This window comes from Leuresthes tenuis, unplaced genomic scaffold (genome assembly GCF_036924035.1).
Source record: "Leuresthes tenuis unplaced genomic scaffold, fLeuTen1.0.hap1 SCAF_2, whole genome shotgun sequence".
Classification (NCBI taxonomy): domain Eukaryota; kingdom Metazoa; phylum Chordata; class Actinopteri; order Atheriniformes; family Atherinopsidae; genus Leuresthes; species Leuresthes tenuis.
The window spans coordinates 37,664,674-37,681,599 of NW_027325356.1; the positions used below are offsets into that span (position 1 = coordinate 37,664,674).

Here is a 16,926-nt window from a genome sequence, read left to right on the forward strand (position 1 = left end):
GTTTGTGTTTCAATTAATGTACCTTCTTTCGTGCGCCTGCACGGTCAAAGACTGGGACCTTGTCATCTAGTTATGCATCATTTTAATCAGTGAACAATAGATGATTTTGAGAACAGTGTAATTCCAAAATCACTGCAGTTTGAGATCCCTCTCTCTGAGGAGGATTACTCTTTGTTTGACTGTGCTATTTACCAAAATACGCTTAACTTCTCAGTTTCATATGTGAGAAGATCAAAAGATAAACAACCTGGAAAGCTAAAAACAACCAGTTGGGAGTTGGAAGGTCAGGGGTATGATCCATGGCTTTCCCAGACCACATGTCTAAGTGTCCTTGGGCAAGACAGTGAGCTCCACATTGCCTCCGATATGTTGGTGTGTTTTTGTGATAGAGTAAAAGACTGCATAGACTAAGAGGCACTGTATGAGCGTATGAGTATGTATGAATGCAGCTTGTAGTTCAGCACCGAATGCAGCTTAATGCAGCACTTGAAGAGGTCAGAAAGACTAGAAAAGAGCCATATAAATGCAATCTATTTACCATTTTAAAAAATACTGAATTTCTGTCTTTATTTGAATGTTGGTCCTTGTATATCAGCAGCAGATGTGCCATGTTGATGTGGCTCTTTATGCTAAGATAACCAATATATCTGATTATCTGGAACATGATGCAGGACGGTAAAATAGAAATTGTCACATCAGATCAGCAGTGAAATCATTGCCCCACTGAGAGGTAGACATCACAAGCTGGATTGTGAAAAATATGTATAAACTCTCCATGACACAGTTATACACGTGTAAATACATTAATTCAAGCAGAAAATGCAGGCATTCATTTGGGAAAGCATGTAAAATGTGCCTGCACAAACAAACAACACAAGAATGGTCTTAGTAACATATCTAGAAAATCAGCATGATGCTCAGTAAACACATTCAATTGCGTGTACGTTAGCGGAGCTGCCATACTTATGTGTGGGTCCCAGCTTGCAGTGTCTGGGTCACAGCATGCCGATAAACAGCATGGTTTAGACAGTTTGAGGACTCTAGGCTCCGTGATTCATGCAGACGGTTTGATTAAAGAGCAATTGGAACCCCCACAGTTCGAGAAAGGGAGCAGTAATCTCCATAAAGAAAACACTGTTTAGGAGTATACATCTCAGCATGCTTCTAGTTGTGAATGTTTTGATGAGAGTGGTGCATCGAAGTTATCAAATGTCTAAAATTGCCGATAGGCCAGTAATGATGCAAGCAGATCCCCCCACAAAGTGGCCAGAGAAACTAACACCAAGAGTTTCAACGGCCATTCTGGCCATTGTGTTCATGGGGAAGGTGAGGCAAACTTTGAAGCTGCTCTATCAATTTCTGACAACAAAAACAGAAAACTGCACATATAGAGTAAAAGTGATACACTGTAGCAATTAAACCAATATATTTTTCACCAAACTCAGGTTCCCGTAAGCTTTACAGAGCATTTTTAGTATCTTTAGAGACATTGTTTTGGATCTATGGCTTACAGCTTTAATGCTCTAATTTGTTCTAATAGGTTTAAGAGTGTTCTGCTTTCCATTGAAGGTCACCAAACTTTATCAAAGAAGTTTAGTTCTTCTTAGACCAAAGGGTCTTCTCATTTCTATAGTTTTTTGCCATCTCATCTCCTCTGTTGTCCTGCATGCGACCCAGAAATCGATCTCAGCCACACATCCTGTCTAAAGTGCACATAAAGGAGGAGTGAAGAGAAGGGATGCTCGATGTAGGAGCTATAAGCGAGGATACACAGGTGTATTCTTAGCTGGAGTGTTTTTGGCATTGAAAGGTACAATATTAAAGGGGCATAACAGATCAACTTACAATGTAAACTGCATTCAAGGTAGATATGTAAACTAAACTGTTCATTTGACAGAGATGATGAAATAAAGAAATAGGTTATGCCAAGAACAGAGGATGCTGCCATGTGTCATCTCTGAATTTAAATTACTGCAAGTTCTTTCTCACTTTCTATGTTTGAACTGCACATGACGTAGACTTTGCACAAGGATATACAAAGTGTGAATGAAGAAAAGGGCCTCACTGTAGAAATTTTGTAGAAATGCTGCACAATTCCCACCTGGTTGCAAACCTTGCTAACTCTGTCCTGTGGGTTTGGACAGGTGGTGAAAAGTGCATTCATCAGAGCTTGATTATAGCAGAGGAAGTGAAACAGAATTGTTAAGTTTATACTTCTAACAAACCAGAAATGATAAATAGACAGCAACATGCAACATAATCACATAATAGTGTGTGAAAAATCATCAAGTAACCCATGTCAACCAATAACAATTAACAATGAGACAAGTATATGCTAATTTTGATCTAACTGTTCGTACTGAGGACGTGATAACAGAATTAGTCTACACATTTACTGTTTAATTTTTGCGATTAGCATGTTTTTTAGCACAAGCATGGTTGCAAACATGGTAACACCATAGACCTTTTAACATATAGGTTCCTGCTTATTGGCAAAAAAAACATTCATCCTCATTAACCTGCTGAATTTGGTCATTCATACGTACCAAACAGCAGGAGCTCAGCACCGCATTAATACAAGTCCACTGATGGCTTTTGTTGTATTTTTCAAGGAACCCTTGGTTCGAGTATGTGTGTAGAGATTACTTACCACATGTACCACATCCTTCAAAACTCATAAAATACCAATCTTCGGGTGTAGTTGGAACATGCTTCCAAGGATGATCCAGAACCCACAAGTGCCAGACAAAAAAGACACCCCCAAATATACTATGACCATGGCCCAATGAGTCAGAGCTGTTCTGGCAAAGTAAAACTCAATAAAATACGGCACAACACCTGAACAGCTCAAGTACCTCCTGTTGATTCAGTAACGTGGAAATGGGACGTCATTACTTAGGACGCCAACAATGTGATGAGCTAAACCTCTGGCTGTGCCTTGAGAGCAGTGTAAAGAAACTTAAGAAAGAAATGATACAATCTTTATTTTTTATCATGCAACTGCAAGTTTTGTGCTGTGGACAAATGCAGCTTTTTCACTGTCAACATAAATATCTGTATATGAGATCAGGTTGCATCAGCCCATTCCGTTAAATGTCATGCACCATGGACCGTGATAGTGTCACGCCAGGCTATATGTGTCTTCATTGGCTAAAGGTGATCACTCAGAACAAGTTTGTATCTATTTTGTTTGAAATTACTGATTCCCTCCAAGGAGACAAGATGACCCAAACCATGCCTGCCAAATGGCCAAAATGGCAGAACATAGCCACCAGAATCAGATCCCGTCACTGTAGCGGTTAAAGGCGACATGTTATGGTTATTTTCTGTTCTTGAGAGAATACATTTAGGTGAATAAAGTCACCAGCAGCATAAAACTCCTTTTTTTTAGTGCGGCTTCAAGTAATCTTTTCAATTACTGTAACTCGGTGAGAGAAGAGATAATGACTTTCTAGAGCGAAAGACTAGGTCGACTGGATGTGTTTTCATGCTGGAAACTAAGGATGATTTGATTAAAAAAAAAATTTTTCTTTTTGTGGACAGAAAGCATCTTTAACTATGTTATTTCATATAAAGCAGGTTAACGTTTTTTTCTTTGTGGAAGTCTTCTTTTACTTAATCCAAGCTCTGGAAAAAAAAGTAATTCAGCTCATTGAGTTTCTTAATGTTATCATGTACTTAGTTAACAAGAACATCGTGTGGCTTTATCCTGTATGAATGAATGCTGAGCATTAAAAAAGCATTTTTTCTCTTTTCTCTTCTTTGATAAGTACGGTAGGTTATATAAAGCTAAATGGTGTGTGTAGATGTAGTCATCCAAATGGTTGTAAGCTCAGTGTTTGCTGGGAGAAGGCTCAATACAGCATGCACACTACACAGTGAATTATTCCTTGATTTCTTATTACGATGAGACAGCAGGCCATATGTTTGTGTCCATGAGTGAAATGAAACCTTCAGACAGTTTTTTTATGCTTTGTGAGCTCAGTGACATCAAACCAAATGTAAGAATGTCATCTCTTATCTCCACCCGCCAAACCTCTACATTTTGTATCAGGCTTCTGTTTACAACACACCAACATTGTTCTCTCTTAACAAGCAAAACCTCTTGCTAGCTAGACTGCACCCACTCTTGTTCTGCAATCATCCTCTTCTCTCCCACTTCACCCTCCTCTTGTCTTTCCAAGGCCTGCAGATAGCCTTGCTCATTATTCATCTCATTTTGGCTGCAATCAATACAGAGATTGCAGGGAATAAAAGAAAGACAGATAGATGGTCAAGTTATTTACCATAGTGATACAGAAGAGATAAAGATGGCCACTGCAGTGCAGCTGAATAAAATGTTTTATGTACACAAATAGGCATGTTTTCATTGCATTAACATGAATGGAATGCCCAAAAACATTAAGTGACCTGCTGTGATTGAGCAGTTGAAGACAGGGCAAGCAGATAATGTGTGAAGGAGAAGTGATGATGGCTGATTACCAACATCTTATAGAAACTCTCATGTGGATCGAAGGGTGACAGGCACAAACCTGTGGTATGTCCAAAAGCAGAAATAACATGTTGCTGTACACCTGACAAATGGAAAATCATACATTACGACCCATAATAACTTAAAGAGAGGCATAAGAAACCAGATGCCTGTAAATATACAACAAAAAGCGAGCTAAAACACTAGACTGTTCTTGTTTTCACGATGGCTTTCTAGTTTCAGAAATTTCAAAAGGAAAATGCACAAAATGACAATATATATAATAAATCACCACATCTTCAAATGTGATTTTTCAGTCTTTCCAGTTCATATGTAATCAGTGACTTGGTGACACCACTTTGGCAGAGGAGCATCAGCAGCCACATTGCTTTCTTTAACACAGTCCATGCGTTCTGTCTTTTACTTCTTTACAAAATGCATTGGTCAAGTACTCCAGGAGGGAAACACACATTATTGGGCAGTTCTGTGTGTAGTGAGCAATGGCCTCTGAACGGCCTGTGTGGCAGTCATTCCTTCAGAAGCCACGTGCTGCAGACACAGCGGTGTCAGGTCTCTATGGCTTCTTGCTGGAGCAGGACTTGCAGCATTGCTGTCCATAGAATTTATGGTTACAAACCCCATGTTGGGGAACCAAATGGCACCAGCTGAAGTGGTCAACACAGTGTTCATCTGCAGAAAAAAACAAAGACACATACAGTTCAAGCAAGCTGCAATTTATTTCTATGATAACAGCTTAGTGTTATTAGCGTCCACCGATTGTTCAGCTTTGCCATTGACCAAAAGTAATTACCAAATTAGACAGAAACCTAGACAGCATGATAATTAAGTGGAGCGAAAACGCCAGAGTTTGTCTGAAGCCCGAAGAAATTCAACATATAAATGACATGTAATAAATAGAACCAGAAAATATTTGACAACTTGGTTATTTGAAGTTACATGACAAAACTAGTCATCTTACTTTAGCTTAGCTTGCTAATAGGCTAGTTTTGTCATCAGCATTAGCTTGTTTCTTTAAAGACAGAGAATTTAATTCAGAGTTTTAAGCAATGTTTTTCTTTAGGTACACTACCATTGAAAAGTTTGGGGTCACCCAGACAATTTTGTGTTTTCCATGAAAACTCACAGTTTTATTTATCAAATGAGTTGCAATATTAATAGAAAATATAGTCAAGACATTGACAAGATTAGAAATAATGATATTTTTTTTAAATATTAATTTTGTTCTTCAAACTTTGCTTTCGTCAAAGAATACTCCATTTGCAGCAATTACAGCATTGCAGACCATTGGCAGTCTAGCTTTTGTCTAAATGTAGACAATTACCAAACACAATGTACCATTAGAAGACTGGAGTGATAGTTGCTGGAAATGGGCTTCTATACACCTATGCAGATATTTCATTAAAAACCAGACGTTTCCACCTAGAATAGTCATTTACCACATTAACAATGTATAAAGTGTATTTCTGATTAATTTAATGTTATCTTCATTGAAAAAGAATTTCAAAATAAGGGCATTTCTAAGTGACCCCAAACTTTTGAGCAGTAGTGTATATCATAAATCAGTATATTGTAAACAGAAATTGCTGTGAAAATACTTACTGTACATACATTTTAAGAATTCTAGCATATCACTTTTTATTTTTAGGATTCATAGGTTATTATTCTATTCTGTTCTTTAACAAGCTGCCTTTTTTAAAATCTTGCATTCTAACTTTAGCAAGCTCCAAGGACTGATGGATAATGTTGCTATACAGCTTACAGTGAAATACTGAACCACTGTTTGGTTCTTCCATACACAGGTTACAGACCCGTTTGAATTGATCAAGTTTTCTGCATGTTTGTCTGCTGAGTTTGTAAAGTTTCCTGCATTAGCATACTAAAGAGCTATGCTGTTTATGTCTTAGTTTAACAAGATAGCACGCTGACATTTGGAAAGTGGCATGAAGCACAAAATACGGAAGACTACTTCGGTAGTGGTCGATCAACAGTTGCAGAAATATTCCACCAAAAACTCAGTCTAATGGGGATGCTAGAAGAGAAGCCACTATGATTCATCCTACAAGGACTAAGATTATTGCATCACGTCATCTAAGTGACAAAACAAGGTAGCTGGACAAAAAACTTGTGTTTTTTTTACTTGGAGGGATCTCCCTGAAGCTGGAAAAATCTGTCTTTTTCCTTCAAAGGACTTTACCTTTCAGTGTCGGCCCAGCAGCTGTGACCCGGCTGCTGGGGCGTTGTGCTGGAGCCGGGGGAGCTGCAGGGCAAAAGTGTGTGTTGCATGCCCTAGAAGTGACAGGCCTCTGGTGGGGCATGCAGCCAGCTGCGGGGCGACCTTGCCGGAGACACTGGATGGTTCGAGTCTGAACACCTCCTCCGCAGGTCACAGAGCACTAAGACATGGGCAGGAGAAAAGCAGCAGAGAGACAGACACAAAAGATTAAGCAGCGTGAGGAGAGACTTGACAGGGAACACATGAATACAAATAGGAGTAGGAGGTGAAACTCAGATGTACTAGACGTGAAAGTATTTGTCATAAAAGGAACACAGGAGAATGGGAAAAAAAATCTATGCAGAGACATAGAACAGATGAAGAATACAAACATCCCAAACAGCATGTACTCGCCCTCCAGCGAGCTGTCAGGAGATAGCTTGTCTTGTGGAAACATACAGGCATCACAAGCTTGAGATCAAGCAGAACAAGACACTGTGTTATAAGAGGTTGCCCCTAAGACTTTTTGCATAATAGATGATGTAACACATAGCCCACAAAATCTACCCCAAAAAGACTCGGAAAGAGACTGAGGCTTTCTGATTTCATCTGAGGGCCATTCCCCATAGCCATTATTATACTGCTGCTAAGACCTTACTTACATCTGTGAGTTTGCACTGCCGACACTCTATAGTGTACCACTGAGGTTACAGAAATATTGGTACAATAGAGCCACTTGTGATCTCATGTTTGAGACAGAAGTTTTGGCCAAAATTATTCTAGTCTTACTCATGCCAGAGAAGAATGCTTGATGTACTGCAATCAATGACAAGGGAGGAGTTGAGAGGCGAAATGAATATCATGAATTATCTTTATATATGTAGGGGACTGGGGAAACTGTGGATCAAACCAGCATCCTGTCACATTTTTTAGATAGTAATTGCTTGGCCCGATGCACATCAATGAGAACATCACTGTTTTTACAAAGGAAAACACTGTCAACCACAGTAACGGCAACCACCTGAGCGACAGCTACTCTGGCTTCCTATTGAACAAAGTGTCCTGAAATTACTCTTTTGGAAGCACGATTTCAACACATCGTTATTGTAATAATAGAACAGGTATCATATGTGGGAGAAAAAGCCCTAACTGATAGATTGTTAGCTGGAATGCATATGTAGCTCTTAATGTCTGCCATGTAAACAGTTTTTGGATGAAAGTAGGGGCAGATGTACCTGCTGCCAGGGAGACGAGTACCAGCCTAAGACCACAGCGCTGGAGGGTGTTCTGCCAGGAAGCACCTGCGGAAGCTCTGGGCACGGACCTCGGTTACACATTTGTTGGAGATCCACCAAAGGTTTGGCCATATTCCTGCACCTCCGTATGGGCAGCTCCACATACCTGTGTGGGAGAAGACCAGCTGTCTGCTCAAAATTACTATTCCCAAAGAAGTTCCCATTTGAAAACATAGAAAATAGTGGATGGCACACTGATGACACAATGGGATCTCAAGTGACCTTTGAGTGTATCAAAGTGTGAAGGATGACTTGGTGTGTGTGTATGAGCGTACCCCCCCTGCAAGTCTCTCTCCCCGCAGCGAAGCTCTCTCCTCTGGATGCCTGAGCCACAGGACCTGGAGCACTGAAACAGAAAGCAGGCAGGAGGGACCATTTCAGAAAATGAACTCTGAGCGTGTGTAGGTAATGTGGACGGTTCCAGCTGCAGACACTGAAAGCTCACTCATCAGTGTCATAATAGAGCCAAAAAGCAATATTTTTTACACTGTATTTCACAGTCATTTTACATGAAGAGCACATAAACAGTGTGTGTCTGTGCTGCTTTTTTCTGGCTACTTTACAGACTTTTTAAAGGACTTTTTTTCATTCCATATCCAGAGACATCGAGTACTATTGCATGTTACATTAATATCAAAGAGGTGTTTGCAACAGTTTTTAGGCTCATGGTTTGCTTTGGGCTGAGCGAGCAAACTGTGGGAATCAAGAGAAAATCTTAGATGGAATATATTGTCCACCAGGGTGATTTGTTAGCGCTGACCCTTCAAGTAGAAATTGGCGAGGCTGTAACAACACAATTTTTTTTTTCAAAAGGTCTGAGACCACATCAAAATTCAGACATATTGCAATGCAAACCCAAACACAAAGTTCTGATATGTAACATGAAGAAAAAACATCTTAGTTTTTATTCTTTGCAACGGATACAAAGTACTTGCTTTGACTATGTTAACTGTTTTGTACAAAGGACAAAGGTCAGAGTTTCTTTGGTTGGATTCATACATTAAAGCAGGGCAGAGTTCAACGGAAGAGGCTGTGAGGGCTGTGAAGAAAATCATTTATAATGATCCTTTTTTTTTTTCTTTGTTGCATCCATGACAACCAAACTGAGTGAAACAAAAAAGTTTTGGAAAGAGATAAAAGACAATAGTGCAAAGTGTTTGTATGAGGCAAAGCTCATGTCAGCCACATGGCTAAGTCTAAGTTAGTACCCTTGACTAATATTTTATTCATTGCTTTTGCAAATTTCTAACACTTTTGTTTGCACTTTGTAGTTATTATGTTTGCATTTATTGATTCATGTTTTCACTCAAGGAAAGAGTAAATAAACAGAATTAATATATTGGAGCAGGATTACAGGACAACACCAGGAGCTGGCTCTCCATAAAAAAAATATAATTTAAGGATAATTTTTCAGGCTCACAAAAACACATAGATAACATGTTACCTGAATCACTCTTAAAATCACCAATAAAGTATAATATACTGTTTCCCTCCTGTTTACCCACACCACTGTTACTGTTCACATTCTGACTCAGGTTACTGAGAGACGGCACTGACGGTGAGTCATGTGGCAACCCTCCAATTATCTCCTCTTATTAGAGGTAGAAGTCAGACTTTAGAAAGATTATTTCTAAAAAAAATACTAGTAATAATTTTCATCTGTTTACAAGTCAGAAACTCAAGACAAAAAACTGAAAATAATTTATAGCTGACTGAAAGACACAGATCACCAGCCTCAATCCTCTTACTTTTTGTTCAGGGTTTCTGTTGTGTTCTGATGACACTGGGTTTAACTGATTCATTGGAGGTTTTTTCAGATAAAAGAAACTTGTAGTCGTTGTTCGGTAGTTATAAAAATGCCAGTGCCGCAGGATTAGTATGAAACAAGAGAATCAAACAATAAGAAAGCTTTGGTGTTCTTAACAAAGAAGGGCTTTCTCTGTGTCGAATCACAGCTAGATGGGTGTTTTCCAAGAAAGCAGTGCATTAAACTCTAAAACATTTTGTGAAAATTGGATTGGTTGTACCCAAAACACAATCAGGCGGGAAAAAAAAGTATGACGATTAATGAGTCAAGGTTAGAAAGACAGAAAAGCAACTTTACCATGGATACTGAGTTTGCTAAATGACAAGATACAAGACGCCCATAAGCACAGGTTGTTAAAATAAAGCTGCCTACTGGTGTTCTTAGGGAATATGCAGTGTAAAACTCTTCTTATGAGGGGAAGCCAGCATAAGATCAAGGAATAAGATGCTAAAATAAAGTATCATTTACTGATTTATCCAAGCTAGAAATGTGATAGTTACAGAGGAGTGTATGTGAGACAGTGATCAAGGCAGAGAATGATAGAGTAACACGTTGGTGAGAATAACTGGTGTGGTGGTTAGCACCGTCGCCTCACAGCAAGAGGGCTCCAAGTCTGGATCCCAAACTGTGGAGTTTGCATGTTCTCCCTGTGTATGCGTCTATGTCTATCCAGGTACTCTGACTTCCTCCAGCCACCCAAAAACATGCATGTTCGGTTAACTGGTATCTCTAAACTGACCCTGGGAGTGAGTGTGAGCGACAGCTGGGATAGTCTCCCACAACCCTGAGTTGGATTATATATACATATATATATATATATATATATATAATGGATGTGTGAATGGACATCCTTCTGCTTTGCATTTCAGGCCTGACAAAACATACCTGTACCTCATTTGAAAAAAGAAATTGTGTCCACAAAGCACTGTTTACAAAAAAACAGCAATGCTGGCAGCTGGTTATGTGTTCGATTATGTAGCAGTAAACTCCATTACCTTTATTCTTCCATTCTGGGGAAAATGAATATATTTATGTGCAGACATGTAAAAAGTCTATTTCGCAAGGTTAACGCCAACACTATCATGCAGGCGTATTCTATTTCTCATTCAGCCAAGGAGGAGTTTTGTCACATACTCTGATCTCAAACAGAACAGATCGTGGGACACTGGGCTTCATCCTGGCCAGCCTTTCGTTTCAGGATATTCGTTTCAGTTCAAGAACTGGTATTACATGTGGATGTCTGGTAGAAACTGGTGCATATGTTAAAATACCTATGTTCATGTGTAGAATAGAACACAGGTACAACGAAATTAAAAAACATTTGTTAATACTCAGTCAGTCACTTTGTTCCAACAGTCAGAAGCCAGAGTCTCTTTTAAGAAGCTGCCTCTGAAAAATAAAGCAATTAATGCCAACATGATAAGCTGATAGCAAAATGCATTCAGATATTTATACAGAGTCTCATTGGATTCACACTGCTGCAAGACAATGAACAAAAACACTCTTTGACGAACTACCTTGAAAGAGTGATGAATGCTGACTGTCGTCAATACGCTGCTGAGTATTTTGTGGTGCACTTAAAGGCTTAAAAGCATTCCTGACATTAATAGCTACAGTTTGGAATATCAACAAATCCTACTGAATCACGGGCATCCTGTTCTGAGAAGATTTGCTCTCAAATTTGTTTTCAATGTGGAGGAGCAGCGACCCAACTCTGAGCCCCTCCCTCACAGCAATCCTTTCGGAGAAAGCTCATTTGCACCACTTATGTTGATCTCATTCTTTTGGTCACTGTCCACAGCTCATGATCATAGGTGAGGGTTGGAACGTAGATCATTAGGTAAATCGACAACTTCGCCTTCCAACTCAGCTCTCTGTTTACCACGACAGACCGATACAACGTCTACATTTCTGTAGATGCTGCCCCAATCCACATGTCAACCTCCCGCTCTTTTCTACCCCCCAGTGTTAATATATTAGTGCTGTGCAGTGATGGTAGCTTTTGAGGCTGTAATTAACAATTAGAACCATTAGTGATTACTCATTCATAATCATTATGTTCATTTCTCACAATTAGACAATTACTCATCAAAGCAACAACATGTCTGCCGCAATGACATGAAATCTAATCAGTTGGAAACTATTTCACAACAGTTTAAAAAAAGCAAAGGTATAAAATCTTTTGTGCTTGATAGAACTGATTGAAGAAGTAGTAAATGTTCCAACTGCAGTCAACTCATATCACTAATTCTTTGCTGCTTTAATGGTAAATATTCCACACATATATAAGACTTCTTTAACCTTTTCATTCAGGATTGTAAACCCTTCCTTATCATACATTGACACTCTCTATACAATGAGCAGAGCTTTTCCTTTACAATCACATAAAAGTGAACTTAACGGGGGCGATGTGGGGCTTGGCATTTTTCCCAAGGACACATTGACATGTGGACATAGTGGGGATCAAACCACCAACCATCTGGTCAAAAGACATCCACTTTATCAGCTGAGCCAGTCTGTGCAACACTATCCAATCTAATTCCAAGTATATGGAGTTGTTTCTTCACCTGCCTCCTCTACTTCCAGCTCAGTTTGTTTTTTTTGTCAGCATCATTTTCAACTCGCGCATTGAGGTGAAAGCTGAGCAGTAATGATAGTTGAGGATGAAGCCAGTTGCTTTGCTTGTCAGTCTCTTGAGGATTCTGACAGTGAAATTGCTTTCTCTGCTCTGTTATGGATTTCTACCTAAATGACTGTTTCTTTACAAAAAATGAAAAAGCTAAAAAAGAGTCCTTTGTATTCTAAAGTCAGTGGGGCTGACATCAAAGATGGGAAAATTTTCTTTTGAAGTTATTTCTTCTGCATTTTGAGAGAGACATACACACCGATAAGCAACAACATAGAAGAACAAATAAAAGTGCTTTTGCCAAAAAATTCATCTCACTTTCACTTTCTGTGAAAGGTTCTCCTTTGAGTGTTACCTCTCCCCAGGGGGTCGGAATCCACTGCAGCTTCTCATTCTTGGGGCAGCGCCGCAGGACACAGGTCTCTTGGGCTTTGGGCCTGTGATGCTGTCTGCACATGCTGTCAGGAACCACCACGGCATTGGCCCCTGGATCGGTGCTCCGACAGAACACATTACGCTTCCTCAGTCCTCGACCGCAGGATTTGGAGCACTGGGAGTGGACAAGAGGACGAGGTTACAGTGCAGTCAATGCTATAGACACAGGTGATTCTCAGGCAATTCTGTCTGATCTATTTATTTATTGTTTACTCCTCTAACAGATATACATGATTATATCTGTCCTTACCCTTGCTTTTTTAACATGAGTTCATACTTTTTTTCTCTAATTTCAAACAACATCTGAATACAGTTAGAAAAGAGATCCTTTAATTAATATCAGTGACTAAATTGATAAATGACGGACTAAATCATAAATGCTTGCCTATACTCATACTTCAGAGTCTCGTTTGACTGCTTTAACCTCAGATTCCGTCATATTTACACTTCAGGCCATATTAACAGAGATTAAAGCCTGGGCACAGACACTGTTAATGCCTTTGTTATTCACCACATGGTGCACAAGCAAACAGAAGGTCACTGCTTTGATGGCAACACATTATAGACTTTCATTAAATACAATAAACCAATAGCTGTGACATGAATGTGACCCCATCAACGTCTGGACCGACAGGAGACAGTACTGCTGTAAACTCCATGTGAACTGCTCAGAGACAGACAACAGAGTCAAACTGCTCCCCTGGGACAGACAACCACAGCCGGCGTGGACGTTTATCTGACAACGTCCCATTCATTTATCAGACAAAGGACACACACACATGCCTCTGCATCTAGATGCACAACTGCATTTATCCCAGTTGTCCTCTTGTGACTAAAACTCTGATTGATCTTTTCAGCGAGACTGGCCTCATCCCTGCATGACCGCAGACTGAACTTGAACTGGTGATACAAAAGGGCGCAAGCACACAACATGAACGGCCCAAGGGACGATGACTGAATGGCAGCCGGGTGTGAAGATTGTATGGGGAACGACAGCCTATAATTCCTCAATGATTGGCAAACTATCAGTGTAATGTGTGATGCACATCGGTTTAAAAAGATCCAGTCTAGCGTTCAGAAAAAGTGTTAAAAGCTTAAGCAGATGACGGTTTTGAAAAGATTAAAAAAAGTAACTTCACTGCAGCAATGAATCAGAATCAGACCACTTTTGTCTGATGATCCAGCCACATAAAGAGTGTATGTGGTCAGTTGTGCAAAAGAAACAAAAATCTCACAGTAGTGAACAAAAATAACTGTATGAAGGTTTATGATAAAAAGTTTTATGTAGAAATGTATTGTATTGTGACTTTTAAATTCTATCACTTACTTTCAGTGTCTTTCCAATAGAGGGCAGCAGAGCATTTGTTTTAGCTTGACTGTGACTGACAGGCTGCATGGGAATGCCTGTGTATGCCGTCTCTTAGGTTTCATGTCATCCTGATTAGTCAACATATGAGCCAACAAACTAAAAACTGGCATAGAAACAACAGAGAATGGTACTCTATGTTTCATGAAGCTTTTCTTTTAAAATCACTTTTACCAGTACAAAAACAGTAGTTGAAATGTTCTGGTGTTGTGTTATGTGACCCATGGTATGGCATTCATAAGTCACTGTTAATGTTATTGTTTATGCTAATTCAAATATGATCAAGGCTAAAACGAGATTAGCTGTACAATGTCGAGTCAAGAGTCAAACTCCAAACTTCTGATGTAATAAAGCTTCATAAGCCATGCTGATTGAAAAGCATTAAAACACAAACAAACTGTGAGATTATTTGCAGATCTCATGAACCGATATTTCATTCACAACAGAGCATAGAAAACATATGAGATTGTATGAAAAATATGAGCTCAGCTTGAATTTGATGGCAGAAACATGCTCCTAAAAATAACATGGCCCTATCCCCACTTTGTTGCTGTCATAAAATTCAAGTTGAGCTAATATATTTTATGAAATAATAAAAAGGTCTCACAAAACTCAAGTTTTTTTATGTGTTATACTGTGAATAAACTATTGGTTTATGAGATTAAGAAAACATTGCTCGTGTAAATGTGAATTTTACAAGTCGGGACAAAGAGGATATCATCAAGTCAAAATTCATGTCTGGAGAGTGTCACAGCAATTCATTCTGGACCAAAACAGAGCACTGACTCATATCGCCAACTCCAAAAGCAGAAAACAGCCACAAACCCACCTGCAACCAGGATCCAGTGCTCCACTCTGGTGGACAGGCCTGTGTGTGGCATGGCTGGACTTGAGCTGGAGAGATGACAGGGCAGAGGGAGTGCTGCGCCCCCTCTTCCCTCTGGTAGGTCACCTTTCTCAGGCAGCGCAGCATCCTGGTCTGTTGGCCTCCTCCACACGAGCGACTGCAGGGCCCCCAATCTCCTGTCGCCCAACTGTGGAGGGAGAGGGAATGCGGAGGGTTGGTGGTCATTAGCAAAAAATAGTATGGATGATGTGAGAAGTGACGAAATGAAATGGTGATCAGCCTTTTATCAGGAAACCAACCGCATGACTAAGGTCCTTATCAGAGGTCACTTGTCGTTGAGCTATTATTCAAATTAAAACTAGCCTGAGTGTATGTAAAAGTTCTGATTCTTAGAGAAGGAGACTTGCTGCTTTCACCAGTTTCACACATTGATCTGTCACTTCACAAACTTGTGGTGCAGCGCAGAAAAGTACATACGCAACCCTCAAATATATATTTTCATGGCCCGCCCATCCCATCCATCTCTATCATTCCTATGAAAACTAAACATGGAAACCATATTGTATACAACCCTTTATAACAGCTTTCCCAGATTTCCTCAGCTAACCACACTATACAACACTCAATAAGGCTAAAGACAGATGTTGACTGCCTTGTGTTTTTCTTCCCCTTTTCTTATTTTCACCTTACATTTCTCACCTGTCTTCTCTGCCCTCATCACTTGATTTCTAATCTCTTCACACTTGTCCGGTGTTCTCTGTCTTGTCTTTGAATTCCCGCTTTGCCCCTGTCAAAAAGCCAAATGCTGTGTCTAAAATAGCCTCTGTTTGGCATCAGGGCTGAAGGGGGAGATTTCAACAAATGAGTGGTCTGACAACCACATGCTTAGAGGAGGGAGAGAGAGGAGATGGGCAGATGGCTCCGTCCAGTTTTGAGACAGCATGCTACCACAGAGACTGTTCCTCTACGCCGCCGACCTGCTTCAGGGGAAGAAAAAAATGCTTTCATTCCCTTTAAAATGCCGCAGACAAATGAAACAGCAGGACGGAACTGCAATTTGGAAATGGGAAAGTTGTGGACCATTGGGAGCCAAAAGCATTGGTTTGGGACTTTTGGCTTGTGAATTGTTTTGTTTTTTTCCCCTCTGTTTTCCCTGACTTATAAATAACAATATATCATTGGGAAAAAGTGGCTGATGTGCCACTCCGCTTTGCTGCAAACCACCACTCACTGTAATTTGTAAATCTAAAATGACATATTTGGAGGTAGGAAGAATGCAAGAATAGTTCTGAGAGGCCAAATCCATGTCTTTGCCCATAGCCTACTTTTAGGCTACAGACGAGATGACATTTTATTCTTACCCTAATAATAATAAATGTGATTAGAGGCCTCCAGCAAATAGTAAAGTGAATGAGGAATGCTTCAGTCTCCAAAAACCCACGTTTGCAGTTGCTTCACTGTCACTAAGGACAAGACAAGAACAGCTACACTGATACAAAGTCAAAGCCCAAATCCTGAAAATGTAACAGCATGCGAAGGTTGTCACAAGAGAACCGCCTTCATTAGTTAAAAGATTTCTGTTGTCGCAACATCCCAAACTGTCAGCTCTTCAAAGTACAGAAAGCATTCTCTTGAATTGCAAATATCATGATACTCGACAAAGTTCTCTTTTAAGCAATAAGTGCAACTGAGGGCAATAGTGTAGCTCAAGCTTTCTTTTTGCTAAAGATTATTTTCATCAATTCAGGGTGCATATAGAAAAGAACAATGCAAGCACTGATTTCACTCCAGATTCATAGGCACCGTCCCATCTTCAGTGATCTCATTACAGTAGAGCTAGCTGATA

General features: G+C 39.8%; 1 protein-coding gene across 1 annotated transcript in view; it reads right to left on the reverse strand.

The window, feature by feature from the left end:
• Positions 1–4,329: 4,329 nt before the first annotated feature.
• Positions 4,330–16,926, reverse strand: part of adamts18 (ADAM metallopeptidase with thrombospondin type 1 motif, 18) — a 61,548-nt gene continuing 48,951 nt past the window's right edge. The window contains exons 19-24 of the mRNA XM_072381002.1: positions 15,063–15,267; positions 12,788–12,982; positions 8,275–8,345; positions 7,940–8,105; positions 6,687–6,885; positions 4,330–5,161 (exon numbers count right to left, since the gene is read on the reverse strand). Coding sequence (XP_072237103.1) covers positions 5,046–5,161; positions 6,687–6,885; positions 7,940–8,105; positions 8,275–8,345; positions 12,788–12,982; positions 15,063–15,267 — 952 coding nt within the window. The 3' untranslated portion in view covers positions 4,330–5,045. The remainder of the gene's footprint in view (positions 5,162–6,686; positions 6,886–7,939; positions 8,106–8,274; positions 8,346–12,787; positions 12,983–15,062; positions 15,268–16,926) is intronic.